This window comes from Rhinolophus hipposideros, assembly GCF_964194185.1.
Source record: "Rhinolophus hipposideros genome assembly, chromosome: 11".
Lineage (NCBI taxonomy): Eukaryota > Metazoa > Chordata > Mammalia > Chiroptera > Rhinolophidae > Rhinolophus > Rhinolophus hipposideros.
In genome coordinates, this window is record NC_138057.1 from 77,417,875 (window position 1) to 77,435,634 (window position 17,760).

General features: G+C 58.4%; 2 protein-coding genes across 11 annotated transcripts; one reads left to right on the forward strand and one right to left on the reverse strand.

Moving 5' to 3' along the window:
• Nucleotides 1-291: 291 nt before the first annotated feature.
• On the forward strand, nucleotides 292-11,284 carry PKN3 (protein kinase N3). Of its 4 annotated transcripts, none has more exons than XM_081065869.1 (23): nucleotides 292-708; nucleotides 1,663-1,800; nucleotides 2,591-2,831; nucleotides 3,000-3,145; nucleotides 3,563-3,674; nucleotides 3,751-3,878; nucleotides 4,102-4,285; nucleotides 5,732-5,878; nucleotides 5,963-6,072; nucleotides 6,182-6,325; nucleotides 6,727-6,802; nucleotides 6,887-7,055; nucleotides 7,246-7,348; nucleotides 7,452-7,519; nucleotides 7,841-7,904; nucleotides 8,052-8,143; nucleotides 8,538-8,714; nucleotides 9,464-9,526; nucleotides 9,633-9,709; nucleotides 10,129-10,271; nucleotides 10,349-10,456; nucleotides 10,595-10,675; nucleotides 10,790-11,284. In XM_081065869.1, exons 2-23 carry the CDS (start codon nucleotides 1,786-1,788, stop codon nucleotides 11,000-11,002), a joined length of 2,661 nt encoding a protein of 886 aa, XP_080921995.1. In that variant the 5' UTR covers nucleotides 292-708; nucleotides 1,663-1,785; the 3' UTR covers nucleotides 11,003-11,284. The 4 variants fall into 4 exon arrangements, with proteins under 4 accessions (XP_080921995.1, XP_080921994.1, XP_080921993.1 ...); XM_081065870.1 differs by having other exon boundaries at nucleotides 660-1,013; XM_081065868.1 differs by lacking the exon at nucleotides 1,663-1,800 and having other exon boundaries at nucleotides 375-708.
• ZDHHC12 (zDHHC palmitoyltransferase 12) lies at nucleotides 11,219-14,607 on the reverse strand. Of its 7 annotated transcripts, none has more exons than XM_081065873.1 (5): nucleotides 14,479-14,607; nucleotides 12,849-12,985; nucleotides 12,409-12,486; nucleotides 12,037-12,203; nucleotides 11,219-11,839 (listed from the first exon to the last, which is right to left on the reverse strand). In XM_081065873.1, the coding sequence occupies exons 1-5, from the start codon at nucleotides 14,576-14,578 to the stop codon at nucleotides 11,416-11,418; spliced, it is 906 nt and encodes a 301-aa protein (XP_080921999.1). In that variant the 5' UTR covers nucleotides 14,579-14,607; the 3' UTR covers nucleotides 11,219-11,415. The 7 variants fall into 7 exon arrangements, with proteins under 7 accessions (XP_080921999.1, XP_080922000.1, XP_080921997.1 ...); XM_081065874.1 differs by having other exon boundaries at nucleotides 11,240-11,861; XM_081065871.1 differs by having other exon boundaries at nucleotides 11,240-11,911; nucleotides 14,479-14,604.
• Nucleotides 14,608-17,760: the final 3,153 nt, after the last annotated feature.

The window sequence follows — 17,760 nt, forward strand, 5'->3', positions numbered from 1 at the left end:
ACGTTTTGGTTTGTTCATCTGATTTGTAATTTGGCGTAACTTGGGTGAGACTTGACTTTTTTCAGACGCATACGTTCTTATAGTGACTCTAGACAGGGCCAAGACTTCTTGGGGGCGACAGGTTTGGGATTAGCCCTTTTCACACCAATGACATCTGAGAAGATAAGTGTAGGAGCGGAGCCAGGTCGTGGTGTGAGGTTCGGAGAAAAGGCTGTCTGGGAGCGGACCCGCCACACAGGCCGCGCCCTGCAGTCGGTAGGCGGCGCTGTCCCCACTCGGACCCACCCCTCTGAGCGCGCGGCGGGGCAACCAGAGAACCCCAGCCCGGGAAATGTCCCTTCCTGCCCTTCTATCCTGGGGTGGGCGTCAGTGTCACAAGGAGCCGGAACTAAGGCCTCGAAAGAGGAGGCGCTGGATCCCAAATCCCGCGGAACCTCTGATCCGAGGGGAGGCGCTGTGGCCTTGGGTTCGGGAGTGGGGTCCCGTGGGCCGATCTGGCGCGGCCGAGAGGCGGCTCCGATCCCAGGTCCCTGGAGTGCCCGCGGACCTCGGGAGGGGGCGCTGGACCGTACGGCTCCCGCGCCGCTTCCCGGGAAGTTTCAAGTTTGAAAGTCTTGGCCGAGGGGCCGGGGCTTCCGGAACCGGAGTGGTGGAGAGGAGGGGCTGAGCGGCCGGAGCGACGCCATGGAGGAGGGGGCTCTGCGGCAGGTGAACAGCGCCGGGAGAGGCCGGGCCGCGGGGGCGGGAAGCCTCATTCACTGCCCTGGGAGCTGGGAACTGCCGCGTCCCCAGCCCTGCCCCGTGTCCCTTCCCACCTCCTGCCGCGGGCCGCCCTACCCCCTCGCAGGGCATAACTGAGCACTAGGGCTAAGTCTTTCATGCCTCCGGGAAACTTCCCCAAATCACCTCCAAGTGGCTCAGAACCTTCAGCCAGGCAGTCCACGAGCGTGTCTGTATCCTCAGTGAGAGCCACTAGGGTGGGCCCCAAAGTTTCCCCAAATCGGTTCTTCCAGGTAGGTCTCTAAGGCCGATGGGAATCGGCGCGGGAAGCAAAGGGGGGCCTTGCGGGCACATTGGGAGCGACGTAGGGGAAGAAGAATGCGTGTGCTCACGGAGAAGGGGCCGGGAGGGGCCAGTCCCTGCGCACTTGCGGGGGTGGGGTGTGGGGGCCCTTCCCGGGGCACGTGGGCACGCAGAGTGCCTGCGCTGGAACCTTTGGGTACACAGAGGGTTCCAGCCCTAATGGCGAGGGAGGCGGGTTCCTGCCACAGCTGGCAATAGTGCTGGTGGGTACGGGGGCCAAGGCTGTGTGCACGTCTGTCACGGGGGAGGGAGAGGTGTGTGTGTGCACATGGCCGGAGTTCAGCCCTGAGCAGACAGGCCCGTGGACCATGCTCAAGGGAGAGGAGACCTCAAGAAGACTCCCTGAGTGCCCACGCCTCAGCGGCTTAGGCAACCTTCAGGGCTGTGTCTGCCCCCTCCCACCCCCTTCCTCCGGAGGCCCCTCCGCCTGTTCCAGCAGTGGCTTGTACACATTTTCCGATTTCCTGTGAACCTCCGCCCAGCAGTGGCAGCTGGGTGACTCAGGACCCTGGTGGCCTGGCCCCCAGCTCCATGGGATCTTTGTTTGCTCAGGCCTTTGGCTCTGGCCCTCTCCCCTAGAGCCGTCAAAGGATTTCCTGAGCCCCGCCCCTGCCCTCTGACTGCTGGGCCAGCAGGCCAGGAAGGCTTGGGGTGGTGGGTCCCAGAGGCCAAGGTGTTCACCTCTTCTACTAGGCTCAGGCGATGGAGAGCAGAGAGGTAAGGTGGAGGCCTTGCAGGAGTCATGGGGGGCCTCCTGGGTTACCCGGGGCTGAGGTCAGCTTTGGCACCCGTTGGTTTGAAATGGCCTCTGGGAATGAGGTTTTCCTCTTCCTTGCTCCAACCTGGGGTAAAGTCATGAGAAAGCCTACTTCCTCCCAGGAGCTGAGCTAGGAGTGGGCCCCCGGAGACCTCCCCAGCCTCTCTCTATGCCTCTGTTTTGCCGTCTGAGGCATCAAGGCAACAGCCCTGGCCTCTACTCAGGCCTCTGACCTTGGGAGAATCCCTAGCCTCTTTTCTGGCCGCAGGTCTTGACCTGCAGCCCAACCCTCCAGCAGCCTGAAGTGTGGCTGGGCTGGCGGGACAAGGCCCCAGGAGGTGGTGGTATCTCCTTGTTGTGACCTTGGGCGGATTACTTAATCTCTCTGTGTCTCAGTTTCTTCACCTGTAAAATAGTAACTGCACACCTCGTGCGGTTGTTCTCAGGATTGACAAATTAACATACGCAAAGCTCTTAGAACAGACCGGGCACCCAGTAGTATCACGTGAACATTGAAAATTCCCCTCCCCACACCCATCTCTCTGATGTGGAGGACGAGAGCCTCTGCTGGATAAAGAGCTTTGGGGTTTCCACCTGGCTTAGGGATACTAGCTCCACGGTCAGAGATGCTTCCCATACCCCGTGTGTCAGTCCTGGGTGCTGTCCATGCCTCCCTCTCCCTCTGTCTGTGGTGAGCTGAGGCTGGTGGCAGCGGGGACGGAGTGAAATGGCTTCTCTGCCATTCCACAGCCTGGGGTGGGCCACCGGCCCCCTGAGGATGAGAAAGAGGTGATCCGTCGGGCCATCCAGAAGGAGCTAAAAATCAAGGAGGGTATGGAGAACCTGCGGCGGGTGGCCACAGACCGCCGCCACCTGGGCCACGTGCAGCAGCTGCTACGATCCTCCAATCGCCGTCTGGAGCAGCTGCACGGGGAGCTGCAGGAGCTGCACACCCGTATCCTGCTGCCCAGCCCCGGGCCTGGCCCAGCTGGTGAGTCAGGAGTCTGGGCAGACCCCTCAGGACAGGAGGCGACAGGCTGACCCAGCCCCTCGGCCTTGGTCCGGACCACCCTCAGAATCTCGTCAGGTAGCCCGTGCCCAGGAGGGGGAGGGAGGGAAGGAGTGAGGGGTTCACATGCCCCACACTTCATGCACACAGAACCTGTGGCCCCGGGCCCCTGGCCTCTGGCAGAGCAGCCAAGGGCCCGGCACCTGGAGGCTCTGCAGAGGCAGCTGCAGGTGGAGCTGAAGGTAAAGCAGGGGGCCGAGAACATGACCCACACGTATGCCAGCGGCACCCCCAAGGTAAGGCTCCTGGCCTCTGATGGGGAGGATTTGGCTCTCAGATTATTAGGGGAGGTGCTGATCCAGCCTCTGTTCTGATAGGGAAATGCAACCCAGCCATTGGCCCTGTAAGGGAGACACAGTCCTAACTCTTAGTCTGATGGGGGTGGGGCACAGTCCCAAATCCCAGCCTTGTGGGGAAGGCATGGCTCGAGGGCCTAGTCTAACAGAAGGCACAATACTGGTCTAATGGGGGGGGTTCCCTGTCTAGTAGGGAAGGCCCAGTCTCAACTCCCCGTATGACATGGGGAGCTTGACCTCTGCCCTTATCTTTTCTGATGCGGGAGGCTGTGGCCCAGACCTAGTCTAACAGGGGAGGCTTGGCTCTAGTCCCCTGTCTGACCATAGGGCTCCGGGCTAACATGTCACCCCCCATAGGGGAGGAAGCTCCTGGCAGCTGCCCAGCAGATGCTGCGGGACAGCCAGCTGAAGGTGGCCCTGCTGCGAATGAAGATCAGCAGCCTGGAGACCAGTGGGGCCCCTGAGCCAGGTGAGGCCTCGGGCAGCTAGGATGGGCAGGGCAGAGCAGGGCGAGGGCCTGAGGGCTGCTCCCTCCTTCCATCCAGGGCCCGAGCTGCTGGCAGAAGAGCTGAGGCACCGATTGTGCATCGAGGCTGCCGTGGCCGAGGGTGCCAAAAACGTGGTGAAGCTGCTGGGGGGCCGGCGAACGCAAGACCGCAAGGCATTGGCCGAGGTCAGCCCAGGGTCCCCTTCTGTTGCCACTCCTCTCTGAGGGTCTCCTTTATCCCGTACCACCCTCTGCAGTGGCAGGAGGCACTGTGGACTGGCCGTGCAGGGTATCAGTGAGGAACGTCCTGTCTAGATAGACCTCATCAGAGGTGTCTTCAGGTGGCATGAGCCACTGCCCTCCCCACCCCCCACCCACCGCCCCCCATGAGCTGGTGTCCCGTCTGCAGGCTCAGGCCCAGCTCCAGGAGTCCTCCCAGAAACTGGACCTCCTGCGGCTGGCCTTGGAGAAGCTGCTGGAGGGCCTGCCTCCTGCCCACCCTCTACGTGGCAAAGTGGCCCGGGAGCTGCGGACTGCTGTGTCTGGGAACCCCCAGCCTTCAGGGACACTTGTGAAGCCCACCGCCGTGACAGGTAGCCAGGAGTCCCTCCCACTTCAGATTTCTCCTTCCCTTCCAGAGAGGACCCTGAAACACAGTGGGGAAGAACTTTGGCGAAGGGTTCCAGTCCTGGCCCCGCCACCCTCTAGCTGCGTGACCTTGGGCAACTGATAGCCTTTCTTTAAACCTCAGTTTATCCATCTGTAGAATGGGGATGATAATAGCACCTACTTCATAGGGTTGCTGTGAAAATTCAGTGAGTTGTTGCATGTGAAATGCTAAGCACTCTCTGCTGACACAGTCAGTACTCATTCAGTGAAGCAATTATTTAAATGGGTCACCATGACAATGCTTAAAGTGCCAGTGTTTGGGAGTTCAGAGCCCTGGAGGCCTTGGTACCCAGTCCTGGGCAGCTTGGATGGACTGTTAGAAAGTTCTTAATCCTGAGCTGGATCTGACTCCTCGTAGTGGCAGCCGAATTGCAATCAACAAATGATCTGAGAGTGGCGACTTTGGAAGCCCCGAACTTCCCACCTGAGACACAACGCCAATAGGAGAGCCCAGTGCTTTCCTGCTCAGAGCTGGTCCAGGGGTAGATAGGCCACAGCCCACTGTGAGCAGAGCTGGGAAGGGCAAGTACAGGGGCTGAATGGGCCCCCTTAGGGCATCAGGAATGCTTCCTGGAGGAGATGGTGTCTGAGCTTGGCCTTGAAGGGCTTATGGGAGATGGCCAAATAGACAAGCAGGGGAAATGGCTTGTTAAAGGGCCTAGAATTGAGCTAGTTGGGGCTCAGGATACCCCATATACTGTCTCCCGGCTAAACAACCCAATTCCCTGAATTGTTCCTCCTAAGATGATTTTCTAACCTGGGTACTGGTTGTTTTACAAGGTCTCTTGGAGTGTAAGCCTAGGCCTGAACTCCCTAAATGGTGCTCTTAGGCCCAGTTTATGTCCTCAAAGGCTCCTAGAGTCCTGCTGCTTCCTCTACCCTTTGAGAAACAAAACTCTAGTGACCCTAAAAATGAATCCACTTGGTTGGCAAAACACTCCTTGTAGCCATTTGCGAGGTGAGGCAGAGTTGGGACTCATTTCCACTATACAGATGGGAAAACTGAGGCCCAGAGAGGAGGAGGGACAGGATAGGCAGCCGGGCTTCCTGCTCCCCAAGTTCTCATCCCTGCTACGGTGCTCCCCAGGCCCTGAGCAGCATGTCATCAAGAACTGGGCTCCATGCGGCCTGGCAGAGGTCTCAGTCTTGCCCCTTTGCCTGAGTGTCTGCTGCACCCAACGCATGGAGGGTGCAGGAAGAGAGGGCCAGCTGGTTTGCCTGGAGGCTGGCAGATGGCTGCCAAGGCCTAACGTGGGCAGGGGCTAGATTCCACCATCTCCAGGAGAAGGTAGTGTTCTGGGGCTCCAGGGGCCCCTTGGTGGTGGCAATGGGAGGATGGCACCTGACGATGTCCCCCCATGCCTCCACAGGGACACTTCAGGTCCACCTCCTGGGCTGTGAGCAGCTGCTGACAACTGTGCCCGGCCGTTCCCCGGTGGCTGCGCTGGCCAGGAGCCCCTCCCAGGGCTGGCTTCGGGGCAAGGCTAGGCAGCAGCGTGGTAGAAGCGAGCTGGCCAGTGAGTAGGGGGACGCAGGGAACTGAGGGACAGCAAAGGACTCTCATACCTGGCCTTCCCTGAGCCCCAGCTCTGGCCCTGCAGGAGAGGTGCTGGCTGTGCTGAAAGTGGACAATCGTGTCGTGGGCCAGACGGGTTGGGGGCCTGTAGCCAAGCAGTCCTGGGACCAGACCTTTGTCGTCCCCCTGGAGCGGGTGAGGATGGCTCTTGAGAGGCCGGGCGTGGCCTTGGGCCACGGGGTGGAAGGCTGGCCAGGTAGGACTGGTGCCGTGTTCCACTCTGAATGTGGCCTCCCCAATGTAGGCCCGAGAGCTGGAGATTGGGGTGCGTTGGCGGGACTGGCGGCAGCTGTGTGGCGTGATCTTCCTGCGGCTGGAGGACTTCCTGGACAATACCTGTCACCAGCTGTCCCTCAGCCTGGTGCCACAGGGGCTGCTCTTTGCCCAGGTGCCCACTGGCCCCTTTCCTCTGACCTCATGGGCTCCTGGCTCCATGAGAGCTGAAAGGGCCTTCGAAAATGCGACCTACATGCACGGGAATGGAAATTGAGGTCGGGAGGGAGGGGGTCTCCCAGAATGGATTACCAGGCTGAGGGACTCTCTGAGGACTTCATGGGAATCTAGAGGCCTGTGCCCTTGTCCCGACTGCCCTGCCTCATCTGTGACTCTCCTCTCTGGGCCTGTCTCCCCACTGGGACCAATGAGGACATTGGATCCATCTCTGGGCCCTTCTGGCTCTTGCATTATTAACACTGGAGGCTCAGGCTGGGATCCTAGAGGCCGGGGAGGTGCCTGTGGCTGGTGGGGTAGGAGGGGACAGTTCTTCAGCCCTGCCCCCTGTCCTTGCAGGTGACCTTCTGTGACCCTGTCATTGAGAGGAGGCCCCGACTGCAGAGGCAGAAACGTATTTTCTCTAAACGCAGAGGTGTGGACAGGAGAGGGCTGTGTGTGTAGGGAACAGAGCAGGGGTATCAGGGAGCCTTGGGACTGAACCCCCCTTTTGCCCCAGGTCAGGACTTCCTGAGGGCTTCCCAGATGAACCTCAGCATGGCGGCTTGGGGGCGCTTGGTCATGAATCTGCTACCCCCCTGCAGCTCCCCAAGCACGATCAGCCCCCCGAAAGGGTGTCCCCAGACTCTGGCTACACCCCAGGGGGCCACTGACCCTGCCTCGCCCAGGTGAGGAACCACCTCGTCCCAGGCTCCCTGCCTCTTTTCAGTATCCGCCTCTCCAGGCGCCGTCAGTGTCTGTCATTCTGTCCCTGTGGCTCACTTCTGACCCTCTATCTGTCTCTGCACGGCTGTGTGTCCGTCCCCCCAACTTTTCTGTCTGACAGTGCCCTGCCATGTGTCTGCTTCCTTCCCACAGTAATTTGCCCCCCAAGAAGACTCCCTTGGGAGGAGAGATGAGGCCCCCACCCAAGCCCCCGCGCCTCTACCTGCCCCGGCAGCCAACCCCCGAGGAGATGCCGGTAAGGGGGGCATGGTAGTCCTGGAGGTGCTGGGGTGGGAATGGCAGGGCTGGAGGGAGAGAGGAAGGAAGCTAGCTTTGTTCTGAGCCCTCTGCTCCCACAGCGCACCAAACGCCCCCACATGGAGCCCAGGACTCGACTTGGGTCGTCTTTGCCAGCCTCAGCCACCAGGTATCCCCGTGGGTCTCTTCATGTTTGAGACATGACCCACTCACTGTAGTGTCTGTCCGTTCATACAGCCCTCTGTGGCTCCTTGGCGCATTCACTGGCTCGCCCTCAGAGTCTTATTCCCTGGAGCCCATTACTGAGCTCTAGCTGCATGCTGGACTCTAGGCAACTGCTGTCCTGGGAGCCCTCACCCAGGCTCTCCAGCCCCTGTTCCTCCAGCCTCAGATGTGGGGACAGCCCAGGACCAGGCATGGAGGGTTTGAATTGGCTCTTGGTGGAGACCCAGCCCTTGTCCCATGGGACTTCCTGTACCCTCTCTTGCAGGAAACCCCCCCGGCTTCAGGACTTCCGCTGCTTGGCTGTGCTGGGCCGGGGCCACTTTGGGAAGGTAGTAGCCTGAGGAGGGTGCAGTGGAGGGGGCTGGGCAGCCCTCAGCATATGAGCTAGGAGGATACTGACCGTGGGGTAGTGGGTGGGGGAAGAAAAGACTCCTCTGTACTGCCTACCTGGGGCCCAACCTCTCTCTGGTCCCCAGGTCCTTCTGGTCCAGTTCAAGGGGACGGGGAAATACTATGCCATCAAAGCACTGAAGAAGCAGGAGGTGCTGAGCCGGGATGAGATTGAGAGGTGTGTAGTGACACCATGGGGCACCTGGCCCCGGAGGGTACCCAAGATGGCTGGCCTGGGCTGGTGGTACCAGAAGGCAGCAGAATGTGCCTGGGGCTTTGAAGAGTTGACCCTGGGGGCCGACCAGGCCTAGGTTCTCTTTTAGTACCTGCAGTTAACGGCGTGCCCGGGGACAGGTCCCCTCTTATCTCTGCACCTCAGTGTCCTCATCTGTAAAATGGGACAGTAGTGGTGGTACAGATCCAATGACCCATGTGAGCCCCTGATACATAGAAACCATCACTCTACTTGCCTGGCACTTTGAAGACCCAGTAAGCCCAGGGTGTCGTGTGGGTGGCAGGGCACAGCCAGTGGAGGTTTTCCTTCCCTTTAAAACCTACTCCCCCACCTGCAGCCTGTATTGCGAGAAGCGGATCCTGGAGGCTGTGGGCCACATGGGGCACCCCTTCCTGCTCTCCCTCCTTGCCTGCTTCCAGACCTCCAGCCATGCCTGCTTCGTGACTGAGTTTGTGCCAGGTGGTGACCTCATGATGCATATCCATGAGGACGTCTTCCCTGAGCCCCAGGCCCGGTGGGTTCCCATCCCTCTTGTCTGCCTCTTCTAGCAACCCTTCCCTGGTTCCCTATACCAGGCCCCCTTCACCCTGCTTTCTCTAGGGCACTCATCAACAGAAGAGCTGGGAGTCAGGGAGGCCTTGGTTCAAATCCTGGTGATCAATTCTCACAGCATTTGTATATGTCACCTTGGGCCTCAGTTTATATAACTATGAAATGGGTTAATAACCGTTTCATAGGCTTGTTGCATAGATGAGCATAATATTTATGAATTGTTGAGCACAGGGACCAGTGAACAGTTAAGTGACTGGCAGCTGGAGTTATTTCTTACCTACCAGGGCTCTGGAGTCTGGTCTCACATTTCATCTCTGCTACTAGCTATGTGACCCTGGGCACATCACTTACTGGAGTCTTAGATTCTCATTTGAAAAATAGGCATGATGAGTATCAACTGCAGGCTGCTGGGAGGATGCCGGGAGAATAAGGCATGAGAACACTTGGCATCATCCCTGGCACAATCTAAGAGACCCAGAAGAGTAGGTCCATAGCAGGCAGCAAACGGGACAACCCTGGGGTCTTTGTCTGGAGGAGCCCCACCCTGCACCCACCCTCAATCCGAAGGATGAAGCTCACCAGTATCTCACCCACATCTGACTCTGTCTGAGACATTCGGGGGTCCCCAGGCCGTGGCCATCCTGGTGCCTCCCTGCCCCCACCCACATGTGCAGTCCTGGGCCTGAACTCCCCCGTATACCACCCCTCCAGGTTTTACCTGGCCTGTGTGGTCCTGGGGCTGCAGTTCTTACATGAAAAGAAGATCATTTACAGGTAACTTGCTCCTGAGATGCTAGGGGAGGGGGCGAAGGAGCAGATGATGCCCTCCTCATGGGCCGCTGTTCCCAGGGCTGCTTTCATCTACCCCCCTCACCCATAGGGACCTTAAGTTGGATAATCTTCTGTTGGACGCCCAGGGTTTCCTGAAGATCGCGGACTTTGGGCTATGTAAGGAAGGTGGGTGCCTCCTGTCCAGGATCCTGTACCCTCCAGCTTTCCTCAGCCAGTCAAGGCCAGCAGGGCGGTGGGCAAGTGGCATCTCCCAGGAAATCTCCCCGCCCCCACCCTCATTCCAGGGACCAGCTGGATGCATTGACGCTTCTTTCCCAGCCCTAACGAGCCCTAGCTTGCCCTTGGCCCGAGGGAAAGCCTGTGCTCGGAGCTGGGAGAGGGCACTGGATCCTGCTTTCTTTGTGACCTTGGCATGTGAGCTTGGCTGAGCCTCAGCTCCCACCTCCATTATCCCACCTCCGAGGGGCAGGGCTTGGCATGGAATTCGATACATGGAGTGTTAGGGTTGGCTGTTGGTTGTTACAACCATAGAAGTTATGTGGACGAAACACTGAACTGGCATCGGTGTGGATGTTGGTTTACAGGGATTGGATTTGGGGACCGGACGAGCACATTCTGTGGCACCCCGGAGTTCCTGGCCCCTGAGGTGCTGACCCAGGAGGACTACACACGGGCTGTGGACTGGTGGGGGCTGGGTGTGCTGCTGTATGAGATGCTGGTGGGCGAGGTGAGTGCTGGACCAGGGCCTCTAGTCAGGGTGGGGTGGGGGTGGCCCATGCGGCCTGCTGAGCCCCATCTCTGCAGTGCCCGTTCCCGGGGGACACCGAGGAGGAGGTGTTTGACTGCATTGTCAATGTGGACGCCTCATATCCCCGTTTTCTGTCGGTGCAAGGGCTTGAGATCCTCCAGAAGGTAATCACTGCAGGGTCTGGGGCTGGGCCCGACAGCTGTGGCGGCGTCCCCACCCATCCCTGGGGCCCTGGGGCCCAGCTTGCTTGGGGGACTTGGGGAGGGGCAGTGCCCTCCACGATCACCTGTTCTCTTGCTCAGCTCCTCCAGAAGTGCCCAGAGAAGCGCCTGGGGGCAGGTGAGCAGGACGCCGAGGAGATCAAGACACAGCCTTTCTTCAGGGTTAGTGGCCAAGGCGGCGGCAGTGGTCCCCAGTGCTGGGCACAGGGGGAGGTGTTGAGGGACCACGTGAGTTGCCGTCCCTGTCATCTCAGCCACCTCTGCCCTTGTCCCCAGACCACCGACTGGCAGGCCCTGCTCGCCCGCGCTGTCCAGCCCCCCTTTGCACCCACCCTCTGTGGCTCTACAGACCTGCGCTACTTCGAGGGCGAGTTCACAGGGTTGCCGCCTGCCCTGACCCCACCTGACCTCCGCCGTCCCCTCACTGCCCGCCAACAGGCCGCCTTTCGGGACTTCGACTTTGTGTCAGAACGATTCCTGGAGCCCTGAGGGCCTCTCCTGGGGTCCCTGTCCCCTGCCCCCCAGACCATTAGACCTCACCCCCCACCTGTCTGCCGAGCTGTGTATCCTGGCTGCCCAGGCCTTGCGTGGTATTTGTCAGTCCAGGGGGCTGCTGTTGTGTGCTTGGCTCAGCCACTGGGCAGGACGCTCCCTTCCCCCTCTGCCTCCCAGACAGACCTGCACCAGAAAGGCTGGCACGCCGAGGAGTGGTTTGGTTTGTTTTTTAATACTTGACTTGCTTTATGGATTATTAAATTTATAAAACTGTGCACTGGAGGCATTCTGGTTTGGGGGGTGGTGTGGAGGTCTCAGAAGCCCGAGGTGTTGGTGCCCCAGCCCCCCCCAGGTCCTCCTCCTCCCCTTCTTTCTTTGGAGGCATAACTGCCAACCGAGGCAGGGGTCTATTGTTCACTCTGCTCAGAGGCTGGGGAGGGGTGGGGACAAGTGAGGAGCCTCAGGCCCTCTGGCTCAGCCCTTCCAGTTTTCAGGCATAAAATGGTGGTCCTGCCTTCTGCGACCCTAAACAGCCCGGCTGCTGCCCTGCTCCTCTTCCTGCTCCTCGGCCCAGAGGGTCTCCCAGGATCCTGATGGCCAGCCACAGAAGAAGTGGGCCAGGTTGCGGGTGAGGCCGCGGTCGAAGGGGTTGCCGGCGCGCTGGCGGAGGTAGGCAATGCGGTGTGAGGAGATGAACTCCCAGGTGGTGGTATTGCTGGCCACCAGGTAGAGGTGCGAGGCCAGGAGCAGGATGGCCACCAACGAGAAGAAGGAGAGCAGCAGGAAGGTGGCGAACAGGAGCCCGCTGGACCGCAGCCATAGCCCCCAGGGCTGGAAGAACCGGAGGCCAGACCTATGGGGCAGGATAGGGAGCTGGGGGAGGACAGGGGCGCCCCAGGGAACCTAGGTGGACAGGCCATTTGGGAGAGGGTCTCAGGCTCCTGAAGAGGGAGCCCTGGCTCTCTACACACCTCGTGGGCCCATGTCGCCCACCATCCCCCCACACCCAGGGGAGGGGCGGGACCCACCATGCCAGGTGCAGGCCCCACAGAAGCACCACCAGCTGCAGTGCCAGGTAGGCCACGAAGAGTGGGTGGTTGCGCTCCCCCACACAGTTCTCCATCCAGGGGCAGTGGTGGTCGTAGCGGCGGACACAGCGACGGCACTCACGGCAGTGTCGGGCTCGTAGGGGCTGCTGTGGGCACAGAGGAAGTCGGGCTCAACGCTGGCTCCTCTCTGGACCCAACAGTGAGGGAAGGGATGAGGGCAAGAGAGCAGGGCCTGAATCTGGGTGGCCTTCCCTGTCCTGGAGTGGTGAGGCCAAGGCGCTGGGGCAATAGGAGGTGAGAGAGTCTCAACCGTGCCCCTGAGCCCTCCCAGGAGGTCCCTGCATCACCCACCAGCACCATGCAGTGTCTGCAGCGCCGAAGAGGGATGGCTTGAGGAACCATGGCTGTCTGCTCTTCCTTGGCTTCCTCCTGAAAATGAAGGGCTGTATAAGATGGGGTCCCCTTGGGAGGCAGATGGCTCTGGTGGACATCTCCCTTGGGGGCCAGCTTAGCTCTCGGTGTGCACACTTTGGGACCCATCCCTTGCGTTATGAAGGTGGTAGACTGGGCAGAGTGCCCTGAGCTGAGCAAGGCTGTGTGACCTTTGCCAGTTGCTTTCCTTCTCTGGGCCTTGGTGATTCCTCATTGGGTTTCCTAGGGCTGGCAAGAGGATTCACTGAGATGTCCCAGGAAAGCCCTCCACACAGAGCCTGGCATGAGACTGTTATTGGGGCCTTAGCTCCCCTGTTGGTGGGAGGAGGGGTTCAGTCCCCCATGGTCCCCCTGGTTACCTGGGGCTGGGGCTGGATATTCACATAGCCCGGGTCCATGAGCGACACGGCCAGGTAGAGCAGCAGGGAGCCCAGCACAAGTAGCAGGAAGGTGAGGGGCAGGAGCAGTTCCCCCTGCTCTTCCCATTGCCGCAGCTCTGGAGAGGCCAGAGGAGGAGCGTGAGGCTAGGGCTGGGGTGAACAGGAGAGTCTGTGGGGGAAGGTGCATGGGGGAGGGTACAGCTGGGGAGTGAGGTGGGGAGTGTGTCCCTCGCTGGTTGAGGAGAGGCCTGGAGATGGGGTTTCATGAGTGGTCAGGTGTATCCCCTGCATAGGAGGAAGTTCAGGACCAGGAAAAAAAAAAAGTGGTTCATCTGCACTCTCTCTGGAGGGCAACAGGGAATCATGGAAGGTTATAGGGTCAGATCTGTTTCTGGAAACCCTCTCAGCAGTGAGAAGATGGATCAGAGGTGAAGCCTGGAGGCAGAGAGGCTTATCCAGGAGGGAGAGGTGGGTGGCTGGACAAGGGCATGCGCAGGAAGGATGGAGAGGAGGGGAAGGAGCGATGGAAGTAAGGGGGTGAAGGGGCCAGACTTGACTGGATGTAGGGGAGAGGAAGGAGGGGTCCCTGCCCCTGGCTCCATGATAGGGAGAGACTAGCCAGGCTTGCCATGCTCATGAGACAGACACACAGGAGGATGGGGCTCAGATGCTCCAATGCTGCAGAGAAGGCCATGAGGGTGGCCCAGGCCAGGAAGCGTGACTGAGCCCATGGAGGTGACTGAGGATTCTGGGGTAGTGGGGGGCTGAGGTGTGAGGGGCGAGAGATAGCCAGACAGCAGAGTGTGAACAACTCTGGTGCCCCTTGGTTGAAAAAGGTAACAGAGAAGGAAGAGGGTTGGGGATCCCTTCCTGATGAGACTAAGGAGGTTATTTTAGGCTAACGGGGGAAGACGGTGGAGGAAACTTGAAAAGGTCTTAGGAGGAAGGTAAGAATGCCCCCAGTCCAGGGGTTGAGGCTGGAGCAAGGAGGGAGGGGTGAGGGCTGCAGTGAGTGGCAGCGAGGGAGGGTGAGAATTTGTGCTGGAGGCAACCTGTGGCAGGTAAAGAAGGGAGGGAAGGAAGTGGGGGGGGGGCGGTGGGGTGAATGGGGGCTACCAGGTCAAGAAGCTAGGATGGGGACATGCGGGACAGGCCAGTGCCCTATGGGGTATTCTCTTGCCTGAGGGTGGGAGCCCGGACTTGGGCAGCTAGTGGGAACGGGGCTGGGCGGGATGCCAGTCCTTGATCTAGTTGATCCTTGGAATCTTACAGAAGGAAGGTTGTTTTGTGTTTCCCAATCCTTGGGAAGGATCAGGGAAGATGGGGGCTCGAGTTGGTTATTAATCTGGTGGGCACTGCATGGGTCCTGGGTTGGACAGGGCGTCTGGCAGGGATCAGGAAGATGCTGGGATTAATTAGGGTCGACGGGGTACTAGGCGGAAATCAGGTGGCTCTTGGGATGACAGACGGGGAAGGGGCCTCCGGAGCTAGCGGAGATGGAGTGAATCCCAGGGTCTCTGGGGCTTCGGCGGGGGACCCAGTGAGACCCAAATGTCTGGGGAACCATGCGGAATCGGGTGGATCTGGGGTCGCGCGGGGTCCGGCTCACCGGTATCGTGCAGGAAGAGAACCAGCGTGATTCCCCAGGTCAGCACGGTGTGCCCGGTCCGCACCAGGACCCCAGGGGTGAGGAGCGCCCAGGGCGCCATAGCCTCAGCCCGGGGCCCCACCCGGAAGAAGCGCCCAGAAGGGCGGGCCCTCGGAGGGAGAGGGGCCGCATCCACCCGGGGATTGGCAGATCCAGGTGGTGGGCGGGGCAGGATCGGGCCAGAGAGGCTGCGTATTGGATGGCAGCTGCGGCCGAGTAGGCCCTCGAGCCAACAGGTGCCTGAAGAAGCTGAAGGCGGGGCCGGCGCGCGCGCAGCCAGTAACTTCCCATTCGCAGTGCCCACTAGCCAGGTAACTTTCCAAAGCCAAGTAGCAAGCTCCAGTTTCCACGGTTCCACTGGGCTCCCACCCCTCTCTCCAGCCCCACAGCCCCGCGCGTGCATGCCGTTCCCTAAGCTCTTCAAAGATCCAGGTGTTGGTTGTAACTCTAGGTTGCAGAATTATGCCTGGTTCAAAAATGTGATGTCTGTGGCTTCGCCCGAGGTTGCTCCTTGGTGACAGATACGCTTACCTCCTTGCTATTCGTATTCAGATGCTGCAAACGGGAGTGAGAGCAAAGTGGAGGTCGGTGGTGCAGATTCTGGCTGTGAGGGGCCCAACGTGGCTCCGGGTCAGACATTACAGCACTGCCCCTTCCTGCCTGTGTGAGCTTGAGCAAGTTACTGAACCACTCTGACCTCTATTTTCTGTCTATATAATAGAGATGATAATAGTGACCCCTCCTAAGGTGGCTGGGAGGATTAAATAATGGACATAGGACTGTCTAAGCCAATACCTACACCCTACCAGACTGACTTGTCCCACCGATGCTTCATCCTTCACTGCTCACGTGCTTTCACTCGGGTCCCCAGGGTCTTCCTCATTCAGCCCTGCCTTTCCACCTGCACCTCACACTGATACCAACATCCACCTTCTTTCTCCATTACATTGGCCCCCTCTCAGCTCCTCTCGTATCTTCTGACATAGCTTTTTTTTTTTTTTTTTTTTTTGTCAGCTCAACATTCCTTTTTCTGTTGGGGAACTGATTCTTCCCCATCCCATGTGGTTCTGAAGGAAGTGTGCCCTTCACTCCATAGGGTAATGGGAGTCTGTATAGAGCATATAATATATATTATATATTTTGGATTGAGGTTTGCAAAACAAGTTATTTACTAGTAGGAACAGGACTATGACCACCCATGTGTGAGACTGATAAGAGTGAAGTGAAAAACATGTTTTTGTGTGAAACTGAGCATAACAAAATTGAGTTATAAACACTGTCATGCGGGGTCTCAGCTCCCGTTCCAGCACAAGAACACACGATATGGTGAGGCCAAACAGGAACACCCACGGAGCCATAGGTAGGGGAGTCATACCTCTATATTCTCGCTGGCGGCTGGGTTGGAGATACAGGAAGCAGGAGCCACACGATCCACAACCTGCCGTCCGCTTCTCTGCCAACCAACCCCACTTGCTAACTGCAATCCGCACTTGCTAGCTCAGCCACGGCCGTTATATCCGTGGCTAATGGCTAACCGGTAACAGCCGATGGCCAACTAGTCACAGCTGATGGCCATCTACTACCCGAGCCAGCATCTTTCCACGTGAGGCTGAGAGCCTGGAAACTGCTCTCCTGGCTCTGTCCACACAAACACCACCAAAACAACTTCTGGTTATCACTCGAGAGGTAAACAAGTCCAAGGAAAAGAGGGTAAAAGCAGAACTCCAGAGCAATGCTGTGAGTGGTCCAATTGGACGCTCTGGCTAAGACCCTCTGCAAGGGGCAAGCCGCAATACTCTGGGACCCTCCGAAGTTCTTCCTTGCAAGATCAGCTCACCTCAGACCCGTCGTGGGCCCAGTTGCCTCTCCCAGACCAGAAACCTTCTCCATCCAGATTGATTCTGGGACTTGGTTCGTTATTAAATATATACTATTCTGTATAACCTTCTGTGCTTACCAGACCATTGGCCTCTGGAGGGACATTGGCTCCCAAATAAAGCTGTGTTACTCACTCTATCTGAACCTGTGTGCCGGGACTTTGTTCCCCACTTGAGTCACGAGTACCAAGCAGGGACGTGGGGCCCTGCCGAGGGGTTAATGTACCCTTGGCTTTCAGCAAGAGACTGAAGTGTAGTGACTGCCTTTATAGGCACTCACAACAGTCACATGTGGGCACGTGACTCTAGAAATCCAAACATGGTGCCCTATCTCATTGTCTCCAGGGATTGGTCCTAGGTAGTGGGCATGTGACTCAGCAGGGGCAATCAGAATCACTCCATAGAGTACTTAATAGAGGCTGAGAGAGAAAGGTGCTTTTGTTTGGATCTCAAGCATAAAGAATAGGATATAAGGGCAACTGGCATCTGTCATTACACTATGTGGAGAGAGACTGGTAGGAGAGAATGAGGCCAACTTATAAAGAGATAGAGATAAGCAGCCCTGAAATGGGGTGAGAGAAACAGTCTTAACATTGGCTGGGCCCCTACATCCAGCTATGTCTGAAGCTGATATTAGCTCTAGGTTCCCCAGTTGCATTAGTCAATGAATTCCCTTCCACGTTTTTTTTTTTTTTTTTTTTTGAAGATTTTATTGGGGAAGGGGAACAGGACTTTGTTGGAGAACAGTGTGTACTTCCAGGACTTTTCTCCAAGTCAAGTTGTTGTCCTTTCAGTCTTAGTTGTGGAGGGCACAGCTCAGCTCCAGGTCCAGTTGCCGCTGCTAGTTGCAGGGGGCGCAGCCCATCATCCCTTGCGGGAGTCGAACCAGCAATCTTTTGGTTGAGAGGACACGTTCCAACCAACTGAGCCATCCGGGAGCTCAGCGGCAGCTCAGCTCCAGGTGCTGTGTTCAATCTTAGTTGCAGGGGGCGCTGCCCACCATCCCTTGCGGGACTCAAGGAATTGAACTGGCAACCTTGTGGTTGAGAGCCCACTGGCCCATGCGGGAATCGAACCGGCAGTCTTCGGAGTTAGGAGCATGGAGCTCCAACCACCTGAGCCACCGGGCTGACCCCACTTTTTTTATTTTTTTATTTTATTGGGGAATACTGGGGGACAGTGTGTTTCTCCAAGGCCCATCAACTCCAAGTTGTCTTTCAATCTAGTTGTGGAGGGTGCAGCTAGTCTGGTTGCTGTTTTCAATCTTTAGCTGCAGGGAGTGCAGCCCACCATCCCATGTGGGAATTGAACCGACTCGTTGTCTTCAATCTAGTTGTGGAGGGAGCAGCTCACTGGCCCACGTGGG